This window comes from Thalassophryne amazonica, chromosome 11, assembly GCF_902500255.1.
Source record: "Thalassophryne amazonica chromosome 11, fThaAma1.1, whole genome shotgun sequence".
NCBI lineage: Eukaryota > Metazoa > Chordata > Actinopteri > Batrachoidiformes > Batrachoididae > Thalassophryne > Thalassophryne amazonica.
Window position 1 is genome coordinate 69,077,674 of NC_047113.1, and position 27,779 is coordinate 69,105,452.

General features: G+C 40.2%; 1 protein-coding gene across 6 annotated transcripts in view; it reads right to left on the reverse strand.

Moving 5' to 3' along the window:
- The window catches only part of rapgef2 (Rap guanine nucleotide exchange factor (GEF) 2), a 206,587-nt gene that overhangs the window by 140,592 nt on the left and 38,216 nt on the right, over window positions 1-27,779 (reverse strand). For all 6 annotated transcript variants that reach the window (XM_034182089.1, XM_034182090.1, XM_034182087.1 and 3 more), the window contains exon 2: window positions 2,233-2,303. In XM_034182089.1, the coding sequence (XP_034037980.1) occupies window positions 2,233-2,303 (71 nt within the window). The remainder of the gene's footprint in view (window positions 1-2,232; window positions 2,304-27,779) is intronic.

The window sequence follows — 27,779 nt, forward strand, 5'->3', positions numbered from 1 at the left end:
ACATCAAGCACTGGCTCACACAGAATTTTCTGAGTCTAAATGAATCCAAAACGGAATTCTGTCTTTTTAGCACCACAAGCCCACTCGCCGTTGTCTCAAACAGTCACTCACTTCCTCACCATAACACCGTAATCAGAAACTTGGGAGTTCACTTGTACACTGACCTCAATCTCCATAAACAAATTGACTCTGTTGTTAAGACAAGCTTCTTTCAGCTCCACATTCTCACAAAAGTGAAACCCTTCCTCAGTTGTTGTGACCTGGAGAAAGCAATCCATGCATTCATCAGCTCACGCTTGGACTACTGCAATGCTCTGTACACTGGACCCTGATTCATGCTTTTGTTTCTTCTAGACTAGATTATTGTAATGTTTTATTTTCAGGGTTACCACAATCCAGCATTAGGGGTCTTCAGCTGGTTCAGAACGCTGCCGCCAGACTTCTGACACGTAGCAGAAGGTCTGAACATATCACACCCATTTTGGCATCTTTGCACTGGCTCCTTGTCTCTGTGAGAGCAGATTTTAAGGTTTTGTTATTGACTTATAAGGTTGTTCATGGACTGGCGCCATCTTATCTGGCTGATCTGGTGGAACTCTACGTGTCGGCCCGGGCTTTGCGGTCACAGGATGCGGGACTTCTGTGTTCCCAGGGTGAAGAAGAAGTCAGCAAGTCAAAGAGCCTTTTCGTATCGTGCACCCACCCTGTGGAACAGTCTTCCTGCGACCGTGAGGCAGTCTGAGTCTGTGGACATTTTTAAGTCAAGACTCAAAACCTATTTTTGTTCTCTTTCTTATGGATAGTTTTTATTTTTATTTGTTTTATTCTTTTACTTCTGTTTTTATTTATGTATTTGAATTTTTTATTCATTTTTAATTATTTATTCAATTTTATGTTGACTTGTTTTATGTAAGGCGCCTTGAGACGGCTTTTGCTGTGATTTGGTGCATTATAAGCTAATCAAATTAACTGGACTCAGTCAAACATCCTTACACAGATTACAACTGGTACAGAATGCTGCTGCCCGGCTCCTCACAAATTCTCGTAAACATCACCATATCACACCTGTTCTGCGCTCTCTCCACTGGCTGCCAGTGAAATACAGAATCCAATACAAACTTCTCCTGTTCGTTTCTGCTCCATCCACAGCCTCGCACCTGCGTATTTATGTGAGATTCTGACCCTTCACCAGCCCAGCAGATTTCTACGATCTGCACAGGTCTACTTGTTGGAGCAGCCCAGGTCTCGAAGCAAACAGTGGGGTGATCGTGCTTTCGCAGTAGCAGGTCCTAAACTTTGGAACTCGCTGCCCCTCGACTTGCGTGCCATCTCGGATCTGCCACTTTTTAAAACAAAACTCAATGTGCTTTGAATACTTAGTCTTGTTTAGACTTGGGAATAAAATGTATCTGTGTTCTTCTTTTTAACTATATTTTAAATACGATTTTTATATGTACAGCGCTTTGGTCAACTTAGGTTGTTGTAAAGCGCTTAACAAATAAAATTTGATTGATTTGATTGATTGATTATTATTTACTGTTGATGAATAAAGCATTTCAGTAGTCAAACAGGCCATGTCAAAATAACATTCAACATAAATAACAATTACTTCACATTTGAAAGGTAAGTAATTTGCAGAAAAAATATCCCAACTGGGGGCCTCAGGATGACCAAAAACTCACTTTTTAGCACATTTTCCATAAATGTGTTCACTGGTCTCGAAGAAAGGATTTATAGTCATATATGACAATGCTGGCTAAATTGAGTTTTGTTCCAGCATGTGGGGCAGCCTTAAAGCCAAACAATGCAAATACTTTTTGTGATGGACAAAATTAAGGTCAAATATTCATTTTCATGCCAGGGAAGTAAGCTACCTTATGTCTTTGTGACCATTTTGATATCATTTGTTTTTGGAATGATGCTATGCTGTTAAATAATGTTTACATTTACCATTCAATAGTGACAGAAGGACTTTAGTTATGTTGACTGTTAAATTTTATTGCCAGAGTGTAAAATAAATTACAGCCCATGAATGGTTAGTGGGTAGAATGGCTAGTGGTGCAGGAAAACCAAAATTTACCAGCATCTGGCTGGCAGCTTGATGAGAATTTTCCACTTCTGACCAATCAACTTGGAGCAGACACTGAGGAGTTGTCAGCGCTTAATTTGGATTTGAAATTTGTGTGATTAAGTTATGTTAATTACAATATGGAGATTTGTGCAGGCGCTCACCTCAGCTGGTGCTCTCGTAGGTTAGACAAGGCCTCCATGCCGTGGAGATAAGAGTAGACGATCTCGAGGTCCTGCAGAGGAATAGCAACAGCGCTGTCAGTCATAAGTGCTTATATTTTTATTTAAGTACTAAAAAGAAAAAATACTGCAGTCATTAATCCCCAACACAAGCACAAAGTCTCAACAAAAACACATTCAGAGACACACTGTGCTGCCCCACTCATGATTACATACTCACATTGATGGCTGAAATACTGATTGTTTATGCTGCGGTGAAGAAATTGGCTACTCATACAATAAGAAACATTTTTCAGGCGCATTGATTTATGAGACTGAGCACTGAAAAAGAAAGCAATAAAGCACCTCAAAAAGGGGTGAAAAAAAAATAATAAAGGAACTGCACTGCACTAGCATAAACTCCCCATTCAATTACTTCATCAAGTGACCCAGTGAGCGACTTTGAGATTGTCTGGCACAAATTCAAGTCGGAGGTGAAACAAAGTGGGCCTCTCTCAGTGCTGGCAGTCGGCACAGCTACTCTACTGTCCGCTGGTGCACACTGAGGCACTGACTGCTCTGTGCATGTGCGCGTGCGTGTGGTCGGACACTGGCCCCAGCGAATCGCGGCAGAACTGGCGTCACTGGAGAGACAACAGTGAGTCTGTGAGAGACAGTACCACATGTGTACACGTGTGTATGAAACAACACAAAACACCGTGTCCATGGGCTGTGTTTCCCATAGCAACAGTCACAGGATTATTGAAAACTGGGGCTGAACAGATAGGGATTTTTGGAGCACCGATACAGATATTATGAAGTAAAAAATATATGATATATACATCAAAATGGAATCAAGTGGCAATGATTCCTACCATTTCATTATCAAACCCTTATGTAATCGAGGCATGATGTTTTACAGTTCAAAAATTAACTTTATTATAAATACAACCAACCAGTCTACATCACGCTGCCTTCACTCACATTAGTGGTTGCCATATTGCATCACTCAGCATTTGCATAAAATAGTCTTCATATCAATTTTGGCCCTGTCTGACTAGCGGCTACTTGTCTCCTATTGCTGTAAAGTGCCTACTCTGACTGAAAAAGAATAGCATCTGGTTGATTTTCCTGTTTCTCATAGCTAATGTGACCAAGGGGTGATGGCGGTCCTAGCCATGCCTGACAATATTGTAGACTATGATGTCAGAGCACCCTCTGCTGGAGAAACTATATAAGGACACCATTTGCAGTCGCCAAAGTGTTTTTTTTTCCTGCATTGTTGGTTCAATAAAATAACATTTTTAATACACAAAACAAAGCTGACACTGATATGTTCATGAAAAATTCACATTGGTTGGCCATCTGCCATAATGCTGTATTTGTTCCTGTTTGGTTTCTGCGTGTTTGTCTCAAGAGACATATAAGTGACATTTTTAGACAATATATGATTAGTTAATGTTGGTTTGAGGAAAGGAAACCACAATACAAGGCAACACTGTCGTTAAACTCCACCACCCCATGATCGTTTCCTTACAGATTAGGCATAACTGACAATTAAGCGCTATGCAGCCTTTTAATTATGCAACATTACAGATGCAGATTTCATTCTACACGTAGTGCTCTAATTTGTCCTATGAAAGGAATAAATTCAGAGTCAAAGCTCTCTATAAACAAACTGCTTTTAACTGATGAAAGTCTATTACACAACTGAGAAACCTGGAGAAATTGGTATAATTCTGATTTTTACCCGAAGCCATCAAATATGGCCATCGGGTACTGCGAAGGCTTTGTGTCTGTCCGTCTGTCTGTGCTTGGCACAAGTCCAGTCCTATTACTGCCACAGTCTTCAAATTCACAAGGAACATTCTTGGGACACAGACCTTGGACAAGTTCAAAGATGGCTAACCTTGATGTGTTTTAAGAGGTTAAAACGTCACATTCTTTTTCAATCTGTTCTGTTTTGTTTTTTAGTGGTGGGGGGTGACAGCCAATCAGAGCAGAGCTGCACTGTGACATCAGTGGCTACTCTCTCCAAGATTGCTTTGTTTTGTGTGTTTATATACATGTAACTTGATAACACCTCTGGAGTCACTCACAAGACATTTTGTGGCGTTAATTACTGCTAACTCAAAGGTAACTTACTATGGAGTTAAATTTCTCTCATTAATACCAGCAAATGCACAGAGTGTGATCTACAAATATTCCTTGATTTGCAAAACTTCCACTTTTGTCATAAACAGAACCCATACCAGTGTAAGTTTAACATAAAAACTGTTGAGTAAACAAATGATTCCATATGCTCAATATAGATAACCAAGGTATAATAATCATAATACTACATACATAATAACGCTCAAGACTGTTTCATCACATTTAGCGAGACATTTTCATTCATTCCATGCTGAAAATCCAAAATAAATACAATAACATTACCATCAGAGTGAGATAATTAATTTAAGTTTTGTGTAATACCAAATACCGTGGCCATTGGTCACAAACGATGATATAATATGACCCAGTGGTATGCAGAAACCTCAATATACAATGTCAAATACCCACATGATTAAATGGTACTGGCTACTTTAAATGGGCAATATGACACACTGATAAATTTCAGGAAGTGGGGGGGGCTCCATATATGTTATTTTTACTTGTCTCAACAACCTGCAGAAGGAAAAAAAGCTAGGTTTTCCTCAATGGGTATTGCCCCAGTTCCACCACACAGTCATATACCACACAAATCAGATCCTTATGTTTAGAATGTCTGATCGGTCAAATGTGCACAGGCTCAGGAATGAGAGATCAATGTTTAGACATGCAGTGCCATCTACTGGAGAACCAAAGAACTACAGCATCACAGCTTTAGCTATATCTTACTGCAGTAAAGACAGCAGCATATCAAGAAATGTCACAATTACTCACTGAACAAATTAGTTAAACTACATAACACAGAAGAAAAATGAATTATGTATCAATGTGCAACTACCAGATTCTGAAAGCAAGTGAGGTATAGTATGTATTGCAGAAGAGGTGCATGTCTCATCTTTGTGCAAGTGTAATGACATTTAGTGAAAAGTCACTTTTACATGCGCTTCAACAACACAGGTATCATGCACATGTAATGTTGTGCAACAGGTTTTATTGAGAAATCAGGGATGATGCTCAGTTTTACGAAATTCAGATGACATGACTGGTGAGCGAGCATGTCATGAGAAAAGATGTCTGCAGCATAAAATATATTCCAGGAGAGAAGGGCAACATCCAGCTTTTGTTTAGCTATCAAGCATCAAAATCTATAAACATCAGCTACTCCACAGAAAGCCCTGAAATATTAACAGAACTAACAGACAGGAGCAAGATCAAGTCAGTCAGCAGTTCTAAGTGCTGGTTTTGACAATAAAAGTCCTACAGGAAACAGGACTGGGTAATTAAGTAACACTGACTTCACCGATAATGCTGTGATCTTTGCAAAATCAATTTGGATGCCCTGATTGCAGCACTTGCAAAGCTGAGTGAGGAGTTGGTGTGTCCTGACAAGACTAAAATCCAGGCTTTCAATCACTTCCTCGCCTGAACCATCACAAGTGCATCTGAATGTGCTGAAAGTACTGAACTGAGATTCATTTATCTCAGCAGTGACGTTAATGTGTCTGAGTCCTCAATCACTGAGATTGAGAGATGCCCTAGAAGAGACTATGAGGTCACTGCACAGATGTTTCGATATCTTTGTAGGAAAATGAAGGTCCAAGTCTGATGCTTCCTGTCTTACTGTGTGGTTGAGACTTGGATGCAAACAAGAAAGGAGTGACATAAACAATGCCTTTCGTATGAAATCTTTTTGGGTTGTCCTCAGGAGACTTTGGAATAACTGTTAAACAGATGCTTACTGCAAGAAACTGGAGGATGATGAGTATCACTTGCATTTTGAGTGAACGTCAGCTGGCTGCTTTTTAAAACTGTGACAAATTCAGTTAACCACAAGATGCTGCGGTTGCTGTATTGTCAAATTCTATCCATTCAAACTGTGCCCACAATTTGCAAAACATAGAATCTTTTAATGATATTCTTTAAATATGGTTTACTCTACCATTGTTATTATGATTGTGCATTGTGCCAAAGCAAATTTCCCCTTGTGGGAGAATAAAGGTCTAAACTAAACAGTTTCCTGTCATTCTCTGCACTGCCTCAAATGTTACTGTAAATATTTAACAAACAGTGCAGTGCACAGTTTTGTTTTGTTTTTTCTCTCTCTTTAAAGCAGAGTTGAAAGTCAGCATGCACAGAATATGTAAGGTGGAGGGGCCAAGGAGTGGTGACTAAGTGGTTAGTGCGCTTGGTTTCAGTGTAGAAGGTTGCTGGTGCAAGCCTCACCTCTGCTGCATTTCTTCATGTAATGCGGAGTTGTGCCAGGAAGGCATCAGACGTAAAACTTTTCAAATTCAATTTCACTTGTGGTGACCCAGAGTAAAGAGAAAAAACAAAACAAAACAAAAAAAAAAAACAAGGGAGCCACCAAAGGGGTATATTTTCTAGTGGTCACTGTAAGGAAGCAATTATAATTCTGCAGTATCAATGAAAAGTGCAAGATACCACTAGGTGGCAGCAGTGCAGGGTGTTTTTTCCTGTGTGTGTGTGTGTGTGTGTGTGTGTGTGTGTGTGTGTGTGTGTGTGTGTGTGTGTGTGTGTGTGTGTGTGTGTGTGTGTGTGTGTGTGTGTGTGTGTGTGTGTGTGTGTGTGTGTGTGTGTGTGTGTGTGTGTGTGTGTGTATACACACACACAGAAAAGGGGAGGGGGTGTTAACAGTGACATCATGGTGAATGAAACAGCACAGCCTCACAGGGAGAAATATGCAAAACCATCAATTGTGGCTTCAGTCTCAAATACTTTAAATTGACTGTATGGAAAAGAGGCAAAGGTTCCAATTTTTTTCCCCACTTTAGACATGTTCATTCTGTTTTTCTTCCTCATCTCCTTATAAAGTGCAGCAAACAATCGCCACAAAGTGTCAAATGTAATTCAAGTTTTTGTATCACGTTTCACATCAATGATTTACACAAATGGACTGAATGGAGCTAGTTGGGATCAAAAACTTTTGATTTCTTACACTTTCTAGTGTATGTCTGTACACTTTCATTTATTAAAAACATTTTGAAAATTATCTATTCTTTTGTCATCTGATTTTAAATTAGTCACACTCGTCAAAAGTTCTTTTTAGTTTTAGTGATATGTATTCATTCACATATTTTTATTTAGTCATGTTTTAGTTGACTAAAAGTCTGTTCATTTTAATCTAGTTTTAGTCAAACAATGTATTTTAGTCTTGTTTCAGCCAAGACATTTTAATCTTTTTGATTAAAAAAATATTTGATTATCATTTCAGTCAGTATAGTGTTTCACACATCCCAAATAACAAATGGTATTACCTGACAAAATACACTTGTTGATTAATTGAAAAGTGTTTTTTCCCCCAATATTTTAGATTTTCAAGGCTTCCCCCATCAGATATAATTACACATTCCCTTTTCTTGTAAATCCATAACTCTGTAGGGGTGCGGGTCTTAAAACATTTGTTGGATTAAGTTATACTATTTGAACATTCATAATTGGGTGGACATTTGTTAACGAAAACAATCAGAATCAGAATGTAATTTACTGCCAAGTAAGTGTGCACATAAAGGGAATACATGGAAACAGAATAAAATAAAATAAATCATTCAATACTTGTAATGTTTTTATCTATAGTAGCAGCCCCAAATTGAGCCAATTTAATTTAAATATGATGCACACTTCACATTTCATAATTTTATTATATTTCTTGTCATTTGTCATGTACGAGGTCTATTAGAAAAGTATCCAACCTTATTATTTTTTTCAAAAACCATATGGATTTGAATCACGTGTGATTGCGTCAGCCAAGCTTGAACCTTCGTGCGCATGCGTGAGTTTTTTCACGCCTGTCGGTTGCGTCATTCGCCTGTGAGCAGGCTTTGAGTGAGGAGTGGTCCACCCCTCTCGTCGTTTTTTTTCATTGTTTAGGAATGGCTCAGAGACTGCCGCTTTGCTTGATCAAAATTTTTTCAGAAACTGTGAGGGACATCAAAGTGGACACCATTCGAGAAATTCAGATGGTTTTTGGTGAAAATTTTATGGGCTTCAAAGAGATTACGGAGTGTTACTGTCGCTTTAAGGATGGCCCAGAGTGACTGGTGGTGTGCCGCGCTCCGAAGCCGCCATCGACAGGCTGAGCGACCATTTCATTTCTAAACGGATGGCTGTATGGATCCGTGACTATCATGTGCAGTTTCTCTGGTTATCACAAGAGCTGGACAACAACCATTTTCTGGCAGATTTCACTTTTAACAAGAGATTTTGTCATGGAAAGCCGAGCGGAGGCTTCGCGCATCACGATGGATTCGCTACTGGAACGAGAAAAAACCACCTCCTGTGAGGCTTCATCACGGCGTTGCTTTGCGCCATGCCGCACCGCCACGACGCGAGAAGCCTCCGCTCCTCTTTCCATGACACAAACTCCTGTAACAGTGGAATGTGCCTTTCATTTCCAAACTGGACGCTGTGTTTTATCCAGGATGTCATATGGCTAGCACAGGAATTGTGAAAAGACGTGGACATCAGCACTTTTTCGGCACATTGAGACAGACGTGCGGAGGAATTCCGCACGTCGCGGCGGTGCCGCATGGTGCAAAGCAACGCCGTGATGAAGCCTCACAGGACATGTTCTGGCATGTCCAGGCACATCCACAATTTCTCGGATAATCACTCGATGGAAAAACCACCGACAGCTGTCTGAACGCCATCTCAAAGCTGTCCTGTGAGACCAAAACGGAGGTGGTTTTGTCTCGTTCCAGTAGCGAATCCATCGTGATGCGTGAAGCCTCTGCTCGGCTTTCCATGACAAAATCTCTTGTTAAAAGTGAAATCTGCCAGAAAATGGTTGATGTCCAGCTCTTGTGATAACCAGAGAAACTGCACACGATGGTCACGGATCCATACAGCCATCCGTTTAGAAATGAAATGGTCGCTCAGCCTGTCGATGGCGGCTTCGGAGCGCGGCACACCACCAGTCGCTTTGGGCTGTCCTTAAAGCGACAGTAACACTCCGTAATCCCTTTGAAGCCCATAAAATTTTCACCAAAAATCCATCTGAATTTCTCGAATGGTGTCCACTTTGATGTCCCTCACAGTTTCTGAAAAAATTTTGATCAAGCAAAGCGGCAGTCTCTGAGCCATTCCTAAACAATGAAAAAGACGAGAGGGGTGGACCACTCCTCACTCAAAGCCTGCTCACAGGCGAATGATGCAACCGACAGGCGTGAAAAAACTCACGCATGCACATGAAGGTTCAAGCTTGGCTGACGCAATCACACGTGATTCAAATCCATATGATTTTTGAAAAAAATAATGTCCGATACTTCTCTAATAGACCTCGTATATCATAAGTGTTGTGCTGATCAGACACTATAACACTGCAAGACAGAGCGTAAATGTAAACTATTTGTTCATTAAATGTTTGTCATTGATGTCAGATGAATTTACTCTGCAGCAAGTCTATTATTTTTTTATTTTTTGACTAGTTCCATGACATGTGACGTAATTAGTGCCGTTGTCTATATGCGCAGTCATTAAACACAAACATTTTGGCCTTTAGGTTCCTAGTTTGTAAGAAAAATGTAACAACTTTCTGGAGGCTAGTGTCCACTCTAGTGGCCTTCACAGATCTAGGCTCAAATACACGGCAGGGTAACCAACTGGCCACCTCCTGCAGACAGGAGACGGAAGAGACAAACAAAACGATGACAATGTTATGTTCAAAACCTATGTCCTGCGCATTCTCTAAAGTGTCCACGGTACATTTTATATATTGCATCCAGAGTTGATGATTTTGCATTAGGATGGTGTCAGCACAAACTCTGCTGTAGGGCTGCTGCTTTCAATTATTTTAGTAATTGAGTAGTCTACCGATTATTTGGGCAATTAATCGAGTAATCTGATAAAAAGTACTTTTGCGTTTTTAAACAATATCAATAGTCCTGGGCTCTCATTCAAGAAAATATTATCACATTAAACATCAGAAACTTGGGAATTACCAGAGTTGCATCTTCCTCTGTCTTCACCTAACTGATAGAAACTGACAAGTTTCACATCCCTAGCAACAGGTCCCTGAATAAACATCAACAAAAATGAATCAAAAGTTGAGCAGCTGGCCCCACATTACCAGAGATACAGCTCTGCCTTCACCTGCCTGACAGAAACAGAAGTTTCACTTCCCTGTCACTATGTTCCAGGTTAAACACCATATTATTTTCATATTTGAGGTACAGTTGTCAAAAAATACCTCCTAAAAATAGAGGTCAAAGAAGAAACATAGTTGTTGTTTAGAGGATGAAATTATCTATTCATTTAAGCTTTAATTAAACATTCACAAATAGTATTTACTAATTGCATACAATATACCTTTATTATCCAGATATACAAAAGATAAAGAGAAATCGGCAGCAGTTAATTAAACTGTTAGTTGATCTGGGGTTGTTTTATATATTGAGCCAATAATGAAAATAATATTGCCTTTCGGAGAAGCCAAAAGAAAAATGAGGCTTAGTAGTATTCTGTGACAGCTTATTTGACCAGTAGATGTCAGGATGAAAATCAGCTGCTGCTCCGTTACAGAAGTCTCATGTCAAGACAGACACTCAAAGTAAAATAAAAATAAACCCTACCAGCTCCACAACAACAACAAAAAAAACCTGAACAGTAATTCACTTGTGATTTCCAAAGTCCGCTCCACCAAAAAAACACTCGAACAGTAGCATCACCACACTTTAGAATCCAAAATCCAACAGAAAATGAAGAGTTTTGGGATTAAGTGTGTCGCCTCCTGTCTTTCTGTACAGCCTCTGTAAATCTGAACCTTCACTTTCGAATGAAAGCTCAGAAGCTTAGTTTAGTTGTAGGGACAAAGCAGTGTTCATTTCTTCACTGTCTGTCAGCCATGGGAAGGTTCCTGCTTTTCCTAAAATGTACATCACACTGAGAAATGCAGACAAATGCAGAGTAAATTGTAGAGTAATAAGACGTATTCCAGAAATGCACCTGCTGACTCGGGGAGGAAAGCTGGACCTTTTGTTTTTCTATTTTTATTTTATTTTTTGACAATATAGAGGGGTGTCAAAATCTGAATCACAAGGACAAGGTGAGATTTTCACAGTGAATGCCCCCAGCCTGGTGATATTGTGACTTGGAAATTCAAACATTTCAAATTGAAAATTATGCAGGGGAAATGTGCAAAAAAAAAAAAAAAAAAAAAAAGTCTAGAATATCCCACATTTTAAATAGTTGTTCTGTACATTCTTTTTTCTTTCAAATACGTTTATTGCACATTCATAACATACAGTGTGTCAATGGAATACAAACATTTTAGATTAATTTAACTAAACAACGATTCAGCACATAATCAGACCAGAAACAGTACTTAAAGATTTTCATTTTTGTCTTAGGACTTCAGGACACAGGACCCTGAGTGGAAGCACTGCATACAGTGATAGTTCCCAACAGCACTGCTATAAAAAAATTTCTGGGGAGAACCCTGAATCTTGTGATTTTTTTTTTCCCATTTGGCCTGGTTAAATTTTTTTTTTTTTTTTTTTTTTTTTTTTTTTACGAATGACAACATTATGTTGCGGCTAGCTGATATCACTGTATGTTGTAGTGAGATGCTACAAAGCAATGGTTCATGATACATTCAGGTCAACAGTCAGGATGGTACAATAAGCTGTGGTTCTATTATGTTAGCTTACACGGCTAATTGAATAACAATGTGTTATTCCATCAGCCGTTATCTGTCTTTTTCATGCTTAGGTCTGCAATGCTCGATGGGTCATTTGTAAATGAATTCTATTAAACAATAATTACTCTTCATCCACTACAAACGGAAAGTACCATCTTTGTTTTTTCCTGTTAACGAGTCAAAATGGAGCTGTTTCTGCACAAGCGACAATAGGGCAGCACAGTCTCATTTGGGGGTGGGCACTAAAGGCGCAAAATATAATGCATATGACATAATTTCTCTACTTCCGGGCTACAAACCACAGCATTTTCAATGGGTTCTTGGGCAAATTACAAGCAAACAAAGTGAAAAAGCAAAGAAAAAAATGACAATGGGGTGGAAAGTGGACATGTGTTGCAATTTGTTTATGAAATTATGTTTATGAAATTTTAACAAATGTGTTGAGGCCGTTTTGCAGGCGAGAGAACAGAGCTACCCTGGTTAGCTGTGTAGGCTAACACTTACTGACATGACGTCTCACACCTTGTCTTTTCTTCTCCACCGGGAACAGAAAAAAAAAAAACTTTTCACGACTGCTCCGGTGATTGCAGCCGAAAACAAAACCGTACACCATTTATCCATGTGAGGCTATGCTGAGTACATACTGGAAGTCCCTGTAAGTGGTCAAATCCCACAACATCACTGAGGGTTCAAACGAGACTAAGGTCTCCTATTGTTTATCCATACTTGGAATTTAAAAGCACTTGTGGAACAATGTCATCCTCAGTACAGATGATACCACAAACGGTACAAAAAGTAGAAGTCACATTTTCAGAATTTTGGTATAGACTTTGTACCAAAGTAACTGTTCTCCTGACATCCCTAATTTGAAGACTTTTACAACCCCAATTCCAATGAAGTTGGGACGTTGTGTAAAATGTAAATAAAAACAGAATACAATGATTTTCAAATCCTCTACAACCTATATTCAATTAAACACACCACAGAGACAAGATATTTAATGTTCAAGCTGATAAACTTTATTGTTTTGCACAAATATTTACTCATTTTGAAATGGATGCCTGCAAGACGTTTCAAAAAAGCTGGGACAGTGAATTTTCAATTCAATTTCAATTTATTTGCTTTATATAGTGCCAAATCACAACAGAGTTGCCTCAAGGCGCTTCACACAGCTAAGGTCTAACCTTACCAACCCCCAGAGCAACAGCAACTTGCCTCTACTGGTGGTTGGCTCTCACTGCGGTATTGTATCACTTCCTGTTCCGGAGCACAGCGGTGTTTTGCTGTATCCGTTAGCTGTTTAATCTGCGCAGTTAGATTGATCTAGTTAACTAGATAACGATTTGTTTCACAGTGTAATCTTCACGTGCCTTAACTAAAGCACTCCCTCTGCTGAATCACCTCTAAATTATTTACACTTTATTCACTTTGCGTGTTTTTAGGAATCCGCTAGCTTAGCGCAGCTACTAGCTCTTAGCCGGTTTAGCATGGCGGCTTCTCCTGTCTCTCCCGCACTTTTCTGCTCTGGGTGTGAAATGTTTAGTTATTCCTTGGCCTCCTTTAGTAGTAATGGTACTTGTAATAAGTGTAGCTTATTCGTAGCTTTGGAGGCCAGGCTGGGCGAATTGGAGACTCGGCTCCGCACCGTGGAAAATTCTACAGCTAGCCAGGCCCCTGTAGTCGGTGCGGACCAAGGTAGCTTAGCCGCCCTTAGTTTCCCTCTGGCAGATCCCGAGCAGCCGGGAAAGCAGGCCGATTGGGTGACTGTGAGGAGAAAGCGTAGCCCTAAACAGAAGCCCCGTGTAAACCACCAACCCGTTCACATTTCTAACCGTTTTCCCCACTTGGCGACACACCCGCCGAGGATCAAACTCTGGTTATTGGCGACTCTGTTTTGAGAAATGTGAAGTTAGCGACACCAGCAACCATAGTCAATTGTCTTCCGGGGGCCAGAGCAGGCGACACTGAAGGAAATTTGAAACTGCTGGCTAAGGCTAAGCGTAAATTTGGTAAGACTGTAATTCACGTCGGCAGTAATGACACCCGGTTACGCCAAACGGAGGTCACTAAAATTAACATTGAATCGGTGTGTAACTTTGCAAAAACAATGTCGGACTCTGTAGTTTTCTCTGGGCCCCTCCCCAATCGGACCGGGAGAGACATGTTTAGCCGCATGTTCTCCTTGAATTGCTGGCTGTCTGAGTGGTGTCCAAAAAATGAGGTGGGCTTCATAGATAATTGGCAAAGCTTCTGGGGAAAACCTGGTCTTGTTAGGAGAGACGGCATCCATCCCACTTTGGATGGAGCAGCTCTCATTTCTAGAAATCTGGCCAATTTTCTTAAATCCTCCAAACCGTGACTATCCAGGGTTGGGACCAGGAAGCAGAGTTGTAGTCTTACACACCTCTCTGCAGCTTCTCTCCCCCTGCCATCCCCTCATTACCCCATCCCCGTAGAGACGGTGCCTGCTCCCAGACCACCAATAACCAGCAAAAATCTATTTAAGCATAAAAAATCAAAAAGAAAAAATAATATAGCACCTTCAACTGCACCACAGACTAAAACAGTTAAATGTGGTCTATTAAACATTAGGTCTCTCTCTTCTAAGTCCCTGTTAGTAAATGATATAATAATTGATCAACATATTGATTTATTCTGCCTTACAGAAACCTGGTTACAGCAGGATGAATATGTTAGTTTAAATGAGTCAACACCCCCGAGTCACACTAACTGCCAGAACGCTCGTAGCACGGGCCGAGGCGGAGGATTAGCAGCAATCTTCCATTCCAGCTTATTAATTAATCAAAAACCCAGACAGAGCTTTAATTCAATTGAAAGCTTGACTCTTAGTCTTGTCCATCCAAATTGGAAGTCCCAAAAACCAGTTTTATTTGTTGTTATCTATCGTCCTCCTGGTCGTTACTGTGAATTTCTCTGTGAATTTTTAGAACTTTTGTCTGACTTAGTGCTTAGCTCAGATAAGATAATTATAGTGGGCGATTTTAACATCCACACAGATGCTGAGAATGACAGCCTCAACACTGCATTTAATCTATTATTAGACTCAATTGGCTTTGCTCAAAATGTAAATGAGTCCACCCACCACTTTAATCATATCTTAGATCTTGTTCTGACTTATGGTATGGAAATTGAAGACTTAACAGTATTCCCTGAAACTCCCTTCTGTCTGATCATTTCTTAATAACATTTACATTTACTCTGATGGACTACCCAGCAGTGGGGAATAAGTTTCATTACACTAGAAGTCTTTCAGAAAGCACTGTAACTAGGTTTAAGGATATGTTTCCTTCTTTATGTTCCCTAATGCCATATACCAACACAGTGCAGAGTAGCTACCTAAACTCTGTAAGTGAGATAGAGTATCTCGTCAATAGTTTTACATCCTCATTGAAGACAACTTTGGATGCTGTAGCTCCTCTGAAAAAGAGAGCTTTAAATCAGAAGTGCCTGACTCCGTGGTATAACTCACAAACTCGCAGCTTAAAGCAGATAACCCATAAGTTGGAGAGGAAATGGCGTCTCACTAATTTAGAAGATCTTCACTTAGCCTGGAAAAAGAGTCTGTTGCTCTATAAAAAAGCCCTCCGTAAAGCTAGGACATCTTACTACTCATCACTAATTGAAGAAAATAAGAACAACCCCAGGTTTCTTTTCAGCACTGTAGCCAGGCTGACAAAGAGTCAGAGCTCTATTGAGCCGAGTATTCCTTTAACTTTAACTAGTAATGACTTCATGACTTTCTTTGCTAATAAAATTTTAGCTATTTGAGAAAAAATTACTCATAACCATCCCAAATACGTATCGTTATCTTTGGCTGCTTTCAGTGATGCCGGTATTTGGTTAGACTCTTTCTTTCAGATTGTTCTGTCTGAGTTATTTTCATTAGTTACTTCATCCAAACCATCAACATGTCTATTGCTCAAGGAAGCCCTACCATTATTTAATGCTTCGATCTTAAATATGATCACTCTATCTTTATTAGTTGGCTATGTACCACAGGCTTTTAAGGTGGCAGTAATTAAACCATTACTTAAAAAGCCATCACTTGACCCAGCTATCTTAGCTAATTATAGGCCAATCTCCAACCTTCCTTTTCTCTCAAAAATTCTTGAAAGGGTAGTTGTAAAACAGCTAACTGATCATCTGCAGAGGAATGGTCTATTTGAAGAGTTTCAGTCAGGTTTTAGAATTCATCATAGTACAGAAACAGCATTAGTGAAGGTTACAAATGATCTTCTTATGGCCTCAGACAGTGGACTCATCTCTGTGCTTGTTCTGTTAGACCTCAGTGCTGCTTTTGATACTGTTGACCATAAAATTTTATTACAGAGATTAAAGCATGCCATAGGTATTAAAGGCACTGCGCTGCGGTGGTTTGAATCATATTTATCTAATAGATTACAATTTGTTCATGTAAATGGGGAATCTTCTTCACAGACTAAGGTTAATTATGGAGTTCCACAAGGTTCTGTGCTAGGACCAATTTTATTCACTTTATACATGCTTCCCTTAGGCAGTATTATTAGACGGCATTGCTTAAATTTTCATTGTTATGCAGATGATACCCAGCTTTATCTATCCATGAAGCCAGAGGACACACACCAATTAGCTAAACTGCAGGATTGTCTTACAGACATAAGGACATGGATGACCTCTAATTTCCTGCTTTTAAACTCAGATAAAACTGAAGTTATTGTACTTGGCCCCACAAATCTTAGAAACATGGTGTCTAACCAGATCCTTACTCTGGATGGCATTACCCTGACCTCTAGTAATACTGTGAGAAATCTTGGAGTCATTTTTGATCAGGATATGTCATTCAAAGCGCATATTAAACAAATATGTAAGACTGCTTTTTTGCATTTACGCAATATCTCTAAAATTAGAAAGGTCTTGTGTCAGAGTGATGCTGAAAAACTAATTCATGCATTTATTTCCTCTAGGATGGACTATTGTAATTCATTATTATCAGGTTGTCCTAAAAGTTCCCTGAAAAGCCTTCAGTTAATTCAAAATGCTGCAGCTAGAGTACTGACGGGGACTAGAAGGAGACAGCATATCTCACCCATATTGGCCTCTCTTCATTGGCTTCCTGTTAATTCTAGAATAGAATTTAAAATTCTTCTTCTTACTTATAAGGTTTTGAATAATCAGGTCCCTTCTTATCTTAGGGACCTCATAGTACCATATCACCCCAATAGAGCGCTTCGCTCTCAGACTGCAGGCTTACTTGTAGTTCCTAGGGTTTGTAAGAGTAGAATGGGAGGCAGAGCCTTCAGCTTTCAGGCTCCTCTCCTGTGGAACCAGCTCCCAATTCGGATCAGGGAGACAGACACCCTCTCTACTTTTAAGATTAGGCTTAAAACTTTCCTTTTTGCTAAAGCTTATAGTTAGGGCTGGATCAGGTGACCCTGAACCATCGCTTAGTTATGCTGCTATAGACTTAGACTGCTGGGGGGTTCCCATAATGCACTGAGTGTTTCTTTCTCTTTTTGCTCTGTATGCACCACTCTGCATTTAATCATTAGTGATTGATCTCTGCTCCCCTCCACAGCATGTCTTTTTCCTGGTTCTCTCCCTCAGTCCCAACCAGTCCCAGCAGAAGACTGCCCCTCCCTGAGCCTGGTTCTGCTGGAGGTTTCTTCCTGTTAAAAAGGAGTTTTTCCTTCCCACTGTTGCCAAGTGCTTGCTCACAGGGGGTCGTTTTGACCTTTGGGGTTTTTACGTAATTATTGTATGGCCTTGCCTTACAATATAAAGCGCCTTGGGGCAACTGGTTGTGATTTGGCACTATATAAATAAAATTGAATTGAATTGAAAAACTCCCTCTGAGGAAGAAACCTCAAGCAGACCAGACTCAAAGGGGTGACCCTCTGCTTGGGCCATGTTACAAACATAAATTACAGAAATAATTCACAGAACAATTCACGGACAAATATACAAGAATTGCTGTTGCTGCACAGGACAGGAGGATCGCCAACACAAACACAACTCCCATCTCTGGATGGAGCTGCACCTTAAACAGAGAAAAAACAGAATCAGGCATCAGAAAGACAAAAAATACTGTATAATTTGCCAGCATTAATCAACAAGAAAAACAGAATAAATACTAAGGTGATCGCCGGCCACTAGCCCTAAGGTTCACTAAAAGACCCAGAATTTAGGTGAAGTTGAGGCCGCGGCCCACTTCAATTACTAATAACATGAATTAAAAGAGTAAAAAGCGTAAAACAAAACTGCACCAGTATGCTAGCCATATGAAAGGGAAAATAAATGTGTCTTAAGTCTGGACTTGAAAGTCTCCACAGAATCTGATTGTTTTATTGACGCAGGGAGATCATTCCACAGAACAGGGGCACGATAAGAGAAAGCTCTGTGACCCGCAGACTTCTTATTCACCTTAGGGACACAAAGTAGTCCTGCACCCTGAGAACGTAAAGCCCGGGCCGGTACGTAAGGTTTAATTAGGTCAGCTAGGTAGGGAGGTGCCAGTCCATGAATAATTTTATAGGTTAGTAGCAGAACCTTAAAATCTGATTTCACTGGGACAGGAAGCCAGTGAAGAGACGCCAAAATGGGTGTAATGTGGTCAAACTTTCTGCTTCGTGTCAAAAGTCTGGCTGCAGCATTCTGAACCAATTGGAGACCCTTTACGCTAGACTGCAGTAAACCAGAAAATAGAACATTGCAGTAGTCCAATCTAGAAGAGATGAACGCATGGAACAGGGTCTCAGCATCAGCCATAGACAGGATGGGACGAATCTTCGCTATATTTCGCAGGTGGAAGAAAGTAGTCCTAGTAATATTTCTAATATGGAGACCAAAGGACAACGAAGGATCAAAAATTACCCCAAGGTTCCTCACTTTGGTACACAGTGGTATGTTTACCACTGTGTTACATCACCTTTTCTTCTAACAACACTCAATAAGCATTTGGGAACTGAGGACACTAATTGTTGAAGCTTTGTAGGTGGAATTCTTTACCATTCTTGCTTGATGTCCGACTTCAGTTGTTCAACAGTCCAGGGTCTCCGATGTCGTATTTTGCGCTTCATAATACGCCACACATTTTCAATGGGCGACAGGTCTGGACTGCAGGCAGGCCAGTCTAGTACCTGCACTCTTTTACTACGAAGTCACGCTGTTGTAACACGTGCAGAATGTGGCTTGACATTGTCTTGCTGAAATAAGCAGGGACGTCCCTGAAAAAGACATTGCTTGGATGGCAAAACCTGGATGTACCTTTCAGCATTGATGGTGCCATCACAGATGTATAAGTTGCACATGCCATGGGCACTAACACACGCCCATACCATCACAGATGCTGGCTTTTGAAGTTTGAGCTGGTAACAATCTGGATGGTCTTTTTCCTCTTTTGCCCGGAGGACATGATGTCCATGATTTACAAAAACAATTTGAAATGTGGACTCACCAGACCACAGCACACTTTTCCACTTTGTGTCTGTCTATTTCAAATGAGCTCGGGCCCAGAGAAGGCGGCGGCGTTTCTGGATGTTGTGGATGTATGGCTTTCGCTTTGCATGGTAGAGTTTTAACTTGCACTTGTAGATGTAACTACGAACTGTGTTAACTGACAATGGTCTTCTGAAGTGTTCCTGAGCCCACGCGGTAAGATCCTTTACACAATGATGTCTGTTTTTAATGCAGTGCCGCCTGAGGGATCAAAGGTCACGGGCATTCAATTTTGGTTTTCGACCTTTGTGTTTACGTGCAGATGTTCTCCAGATTCTCTGAATCTTCTGATTATATTATGGACTGTAGATGATGGAATCCCTAAATTCCTTGTAATTGCATTGTTCAGCATTGTTCAACATTGTTCTTAAACTGTTGGTCTATTTTTTCATGCAGTTATTCACAAAGTGGTGATCCTTGCCCCATCTTTGCTTGCGAATGGCTGAGCCTTTTGGGGAAGCTCCTTTTATACCAAATCATGACACTCACAATTAGTGTCCTCATTTCCCAAACGCTTATTGAGTGTTGTTCAAAGGAAAGATGATGTAGCACAGTGGTAAACATACGATTGTCCCAACGTTTTTGAATTGTGTAGCAGACATCCATTTCAAAATGAGCAAATATTTGCACAAAAACAAAGTTTATCAGTTTGAACATTAAATACGAGGCCTGTCCGTAAAGTATTGTTCCTTTTTATTTTTTTCAAAAACTATATGGATTTCATTCATATGTTTTTACGTCAGACATGCTTGAACCCTCGTGCGCATGCGTGAGTTTTTCCACGCCTGTCGGTGACGTCATTCGCCTGTGAGCACTCCTTGTGGGAGGAGTCGTCCAGCGCCTCGTCGGAATTCCTTTGTCTGAGAAGTTGCTGAGAGACTGGCGCTTTGTTTGATCAAATTTTTTTCTAAACCTGTGAGACACATCGAAGTGGACATGGTTTGAAAAATTAAGCTGGTTTTCAGTGAAAATTTTAACAGCTGATGAGAGATTTTGAGGTGATTCTGTCGCTTTAAGGACTTTTCACGGTGCGAGACGTCGCGCAGCGCTCTCAGGCAGCGTCATCAGCCTGTTTCAAGCTTAAAACCTCCACATTTCAGGCTCTATTGATCCAGGACGTCGTCAGAGAACAGAGACGTTTCAGAAGAAGTCGGTTTCAGCATTTTATCCAGATATTCCACTGTTAAAGGAGATTTTTTTAATCAAAGACGTGCGGACGGGTCCGCGCGTCGGGACGCAGCCGACGCAGCGCGGCGGCACAGGAAAAACACCTCCGTGTTGATAACCATTTGTTAAAACCCAGTTGACTTTTGATGGCTTTCAGTGGAGTGAGTATATGAGAAATTGTTTATCAGCTGGAGATGTTCCAACTTGTCCTTAAGGCTTCCAGCAGAGGTGTTTTTCCTGTGACGGAGCGTCGCGGCGGCTGCAAGCCGACGCTGCAATCCGCCCGCACGTCTCTCATTTAAAAAAATCTCCTTTAACAGTGGAATATCCGGATAAAATGCTGAAACCGACTTCTTCTGAAACTTCTCTGTTCTCTCACGACGTCCTGGATCAATAGAGCCTGAAATGTGGAGGTTTTAAGCTTGAAACAGGCTGATGACGCTGCCTGAGAGCGCTGCGCGACGTCTCGCACCGTGAAAAGTCCTTAAAGCGACAGAATCACCTCAAAATCTCTCATCAGCTGTTAAAATTTTCACTGAAAACCAGCTTAATTTTTCGAACCATGTCCACTTCGATGTGTCTCACAGGTTTAGAAAAAATTTTGATCAAACAAAGCGCCAGTCTCTCAGCAACTTCTCAGACAAAGGAATTCCGATGAGGGGCTGGACGACTCCTCCCACAAGGAGTGCTCACAGGCGAATGACGTCACCGACAGGCGTGGAAAAACTCATGCATGCGCACGAGGGTTCAAGCACGTCTGACGTAAAAACATATGAATGAAATCCATATAGTTTTTGAAAAAAATAAAAAGGACCTATACTTTACGGACAGACCTCGTATCTTGTTTTTGTGGTGTATTCAATTGAATATAGGTTGAAGAGGATTTGCAAATCATTGTGTTCTGTATTTATTTACACAACGTCCCAACTTCATTGGAATTGGGGTTGTAAATAACCAGAGGTATAGACAGAATAATACACATGCTGAATTTCATAATTAAAAGCATCAAAGTGGGAAAGATCTAACTAAGAAACATCCAGTCTCCGAAATGATTGATACTTAATGCACACACACAAAAGTGCGTGAAACAGACATTACAGTGGAGAATCATAATTTGACAGAGACCTGTCTGTAGATGGAGATGTTGCACTCACACATGCAAAAATATTTGAAAACTGATTTCTGCACTTCTTCCTTAGTACACAAATTAAAGCAGCGGGTGTGCTGCTGGTGCTTTGACATCACCTGGGTGATGTCTACTTCATGCTCATTCACCTATTTGGCTGATAACAGGCTTGACCGTTCTTGTTTTCAGACTTACAGAAAGCAATGCAATAAAAACTAGGACACATGCACCTTGCCAAAAACAAACAAGCAAAAAAAAAAATTACGGAACATCTTTTTTTTTTTTTTCATGTTGACTTTTGGCATTTCAAACTTAAACTCAGACTGTATTTATAACTCCACTTAATCCCTCCTCCTTCCTTTCCAAACTAATCCTTCCAGGAATATAGGTAGCCCCATCCAGAGGGGGAAAAGGCACACCATGATGCTGGCCAAGATAAAACTTCTATTTACACACTACACGCACTACTCCTTATATATCGGTACTCTGTTAGACTTTCTTGGTTATTCTCTTGGCGCAACACATCCTCATTTTCTTAGTGTGCCTAGACAGAGTGGCGACATGACGAGTCGAAAAAAAAAATGGTCACGACTCGTGGTGCCATCTTGGGTTCAAAACAGTGTTCACTGTTAATCTGTCTTCATGTAAATCCAGCTATTTTACTTATTTATTTGCTGAAAATCATGGGTTGTTATGCATTTGAAAGCACAAACAGACACAACAAGGGCTCCAAGATGTACAGATTCCCTTCAGATCCAAACAGAAGAAAAATTTGGGAAAATAAAGTCAGCTGTGTGGGATGGAAGCGACTTCATCATCAAAACTTTGAGAGGTAAATTTATTGTTCAGTCCCATGTACAGTAAAACTCACCTAAACCGTTATCGTATAAACCAGATATTCACAGTCACCAGACAAAAACAGTCCAAGGTTTTTGTATTGTTCCCATGTAATAAACACCATGTATGTATGTACAACACATTTTTCCCTCACAATGGATATAATGTCCTGTCTGATTGCAATGTATTTCCATTAAACCCTTCACATGTGGGCCCAGAGTCATTTTCGTGACTTTATTTTTTTCACACCGTGCTCAGACTCAGAGCCGCAGCCTAACACGCAGTGAAAGTAGCAACGTTTCTGCTTTCAATCCTTCGTCTTCCATCATATTATAATAGTATTTGTAGTGCGCATTCTGATTACAAATGCATTAGAAAAGTCCACAACTTTACAGCACGAAGCCGATAAGAGGAAAATGTACAGCTTACCTTTGATTTGGAGGTGATGATTGTTTAAAGAAAAGCTTGTTGAGAGTCAAATTAGTCCAGAGTAAAGCATGATTCAGAGATGGGGATCTTTAAACTGTCACGTACGTCATTGCATGACATGGAGTTACAGAGCTGCAGCTGCATAAATCAGGGTTAGAATTAATCAATTAAAGTAAATTTGTAAATTTGTAAAGTAAATTTGTTAGCTTAACTATTTTTATATTTCTTTTGATAGCACCTGTACATTGATGTGTTGCTGTATGCAGTTAAATGATTAAAAAAAAAAAATGTTGAAAACATTAAAGTAGTTCAGCGCAGTTGGAACCAAAATGGCGCCATGTTCTGAGTTGACGCCACTCTTTCAATCAAAGCACACTACATTTTCTTTCACCTCCATTTGTAAGGCAGATGGCTCCAGCATAATAAGGCCAATTCCTCAGGAGGATAGAGATTAAACAATAGCATGCCTTGTCTTCTCTGTTCAGGGCCTGAAAACACTCACTGACCAGAGAGTCCTCCGTTTCCAGCCATTATGCAAGGATGGGAGGGAAAGGCTGCAGAGGTGGCCACGTGCCAAGTTGCTGAGTGGCAAAGTATTCACTGGGCAAAGAGAGGTTGAGAAAGATCCTGTTTGTATTCACTGACATGTGGGAAAATAAAAGAACCTCTGGACTCAACAAAAACAATTAGAGTGTCACATGACAATATACTACAGTAAAACAAAACAGTGACCTGATATGAAAAAAACAATAAAATGCAGTTTGTTTTGTTGCATACCAAGCTGTGATACAGCAGTAAACAGAACATAACTGGGTTTTCAAAATGGCAACAAGAGCTTTCCTTACAGTTAACTCAAACTTATTTAATTAAAGGACAAAAATTATACACATACATATACGCACATACACATTCTATACTATATCAAGACAAATCAAATATGGAAGCATGCACTGGTGTTGCACATTTCCACATCCACAGCATCATGGAATGAACCATGAGTCCTGGATGGCAACCACTTGAGTCCTGGATGGTAACCACTCAGGCAGACAACCGGTCCATTCACACCTCTCAAAAGCAACGATCTATCAGTTGCAGCCAGGTTGTAGTGTGGACATCCCCTTAGCCTTCTCCAGCCACTTCGGTCCTCAACACTAAAGCCTGATTTATGTTTTCCTGTCTCCATAGCAACACAGAGTCCTCTGTGTCAGTGCGTACCCTCTCTGAGCCGCTCTCCATAGCCTGATGTGCGCCTCTCAAAAAGGGAAACTGCATGCCGAAACAATCGAGACCACAAGTGCTGTGACTGGTCACTTTTCTGGTTTCACTCCTTCCTCTCCCATCAGATTTAAAGGGTTTTGCAGTGGGCACACTGATTACATTTCGATAATGGATCAAATAGAGAAACATTTGGCACAAAAGTTCACAAATATGACTAACTTTCAAACACAGAGTCGAAAAACTACAAAGATGCTCAAATGACCCGCAATTTATGGTGGGAAATTACACGTAATGTTGGTCTGGAGGTTGATGATTGTATAAAGAAGTGTAGGTCAATGAGAGACAAATTAGTCCAGAAAAAGGGCGGAGGGAAAAAAAAAAAAACACGATCAGGAACAGTGGCAATGCAGGTTGAATAAAGTCTGCATTGTTCTTCATATTGTGTACCCTACTATTCTGGCAGTAATGTGGAGTGCAACACCCACCAATGCGACGGACAACTTTGAAAGGGTCACACCCACATCAATATCATTGCGTAGCCACAGAGTTGTAGAAGTAAAAATCAGGCTTATGACACCAGCTTGCTGGATCATGCACAGAGAAACATAGCACATGGCCAAAATGCTACAGCTGACGGTCTCTCACAGTCGAGTATATTGATGACCGATGATCTTTTGCAAAAAGAGTTTATCTTCCCAAGGTTTGAGTGCAACAATCATTCTTGGCCCAGTGACTCTGAACACTGAAACTATAGCTTTTGAGCATTTATTACTGCTGATAATTAGCTTACATCATTTTACGGTGGCTTAGTGTTTAGCACTGATGCTTCACAGCAAGAACATACAATGGACTCTGAACTTTAAGATCTGATGTTACGAGCCCTGAAGAGGCAGCAGTTCACCCGCTGTATGTCTGCAAAGGTGAGTGCCATTTCAACAGCTGACTGCAGTATGCTTTATATGCACACTGCGTATTTAAAGCGAACTGCAGTCAGTCTATTTCAGATGACCAGCGTGGACCCTCTTTCTCTTAAAAGGCTTTATTTTACTCTGTGTGTCACGTTGGAAAGTTGTAGCTTTTGGTGCTACATTGATCAGGTCTTACATGGCTTATGCACATGCTCTAGTCTTCTTCAGCTTTTTTTTCTAGGGATGTTACAGCGCCACACACAGGTCTGGCATACGTACTACAATGTTAAACAGAGATTCGAGGCACAGAATTTGTCTTGAACATTTTTTGTAATCCAATTATTCGAGTTACTCGACTAATCGTTTCAGGCCTAAAACAAGACACTCTCAATGATCTGAATGACAGTGTGCACTTTCCCTTTTCAATTCCTGATATTTCTGCTGGAATACTTCTGCGCTTAGAAGCTGATATGCATTAGCCCTCTGGCTGCTTCGAGTGAAATACTAAAGCCTGGGTCCCACCGAATAATGAAGGATGACTGAGCCACACAGCATGTTTTCTTTGAGATGAGAGGGTTTCGTCAACTATTGTGGGAGTTTCATGGCTCTGAGTGGCTCTTAGAGGCATTATCTTCATACATATACACATACACATACATATATATACAGGGCTGTCACAATTATTACAATATTCGTCAATCGCGATTATTTTTCATATTTGCGATTACCGTGAATTACTTATTTTATCCACAAAGCATAAAACGACTCAGAATCTGACGTCATTGTGCTGCAGCCTCGCTCTCGTCTTAAGGCGGGACAATAACATGGAGGCTGAAGAGCGATCTGTCCTGCCGTTTAGATAAGACGGCCAATTAAAACAGTGGCCGTCTTCTTCAAAAGCCATCTAAAATGCGGAGCTGTCGGTGTGTGTGTGTGTGCACGCGCGCAGAGTCAACAGGCTGCAGACTGCGAGGGAGGGGGTGTGTGAGGGAGATTCCTGAATGCAGGCGTGACACGTTACAGTCTGAGAACCATCAGTGCGCAGCGAGCACGGAGCAGAGAGAGGATTTTAACCCGAGTGAACATACTAACAAAACAAAACCAAAACATGAAGCTTTTACTTCTCTCTGAACTTTCTCTAAAGGTGTGATTCTGCCGTTATCGTCTTGTTCACACTATGTGCGCGTCGTATGCTGAATTTATGAGATCATGAGATGAAATAAACGGTCAAATAGCTTTAAAAACATATTTTAAAAATGAGAATATATGAATGAACTGAGCCACAAAAAAAAAAAAAACACCTGACATGGAGAAGCTGTGGTGATGTTCAGATGCACAGATCACAAAAAGCAGGTGAGAACTCTGAACTTTAACAGCTGTTACTTTCCAAAGGTATTTATTTGTTCAATATGGGCTTAATGCAGTGTTTAAGCACAAAACGTGACTGATGAGGAGAAACAATTTCAGAAATGCAGCAGAAACAACCACAATTCAGAAAAAGTTGGGACTGTATGTAAAATGAAGATAAAAAATAAAAATGTTGCACCATTCCCAGTTTCTCCACTCACAGAAGCCAAACGTTCTTCCATAGTTGTGTAATTATACTACAATAGTAGAATATAAAGAAGGGAAAAAAAGAAAAAAAAAATAGACAATATATTTGTCAATCGCAATTATTTGTCTGACAATTAATCGTCTCCAGAAATTCCTAAACGTGACAGCCCTACATTATATATATATATATATATATATATATATATATATATATATATATATATATACACACACACACACAACTCCTGGCAAAAATTATGGAATCACCTCGGAGGATGTTCATTCAGTTGTTTAATTTTGTAGAAAAAAAGCAGATCACAGACATGACACAAAACTAAAATCATTTCAAATGGCAACTTTCTGACTTTAAGAAACACTATAAGAAATCAAGAAAAACAATTGTGGCAGTCAGTGACGGTTACTTTTTTAGACCAAGCAGAGGGAAAAAAATATGGACTCACTCAATTCTGAGGAATAAATTATGGAATCACCCTGTAAATTTTCATCCCCAAAACTAACACCTGCATCAAATTAGATCTGCTCGTTAGTCTGCATCTAAAAAGGAGTGATCACACCTTGGAGAGCTGTTGCACCAAGTGGACTGACATGAATCATGGCTCCAACACAAGAGATGTCAATTGAAACAAAGGAGAGGATTATCAAACTCTTAAAAGAGGGTAAATTATCACGCAATGTTGCAAAAGATGTTGGTTGTTCACAGTCAGCTGTGTCTAAACTCTGGACCAAATACAAACAACATGGGAAGGCTGTTAAAGGCAAACATACTGGTAGTCCAAGGAAGACATCAAAGCGTCAAGACAGAAAACTTAAAGCAATATGTCTCAAAAATCGAAAATGCACAACAAAACAAATGAGGAACGAATGGGAGGAAACTGGAGTCAACGTCTGTGACCGAACTGTATGAAACTGCCTAAAGGAAATGAGATTTACATACAGAAAAGCTAAACGAAAGCCGTCATTAACACCTAAACAGAAAAAAACAAGGTTACAA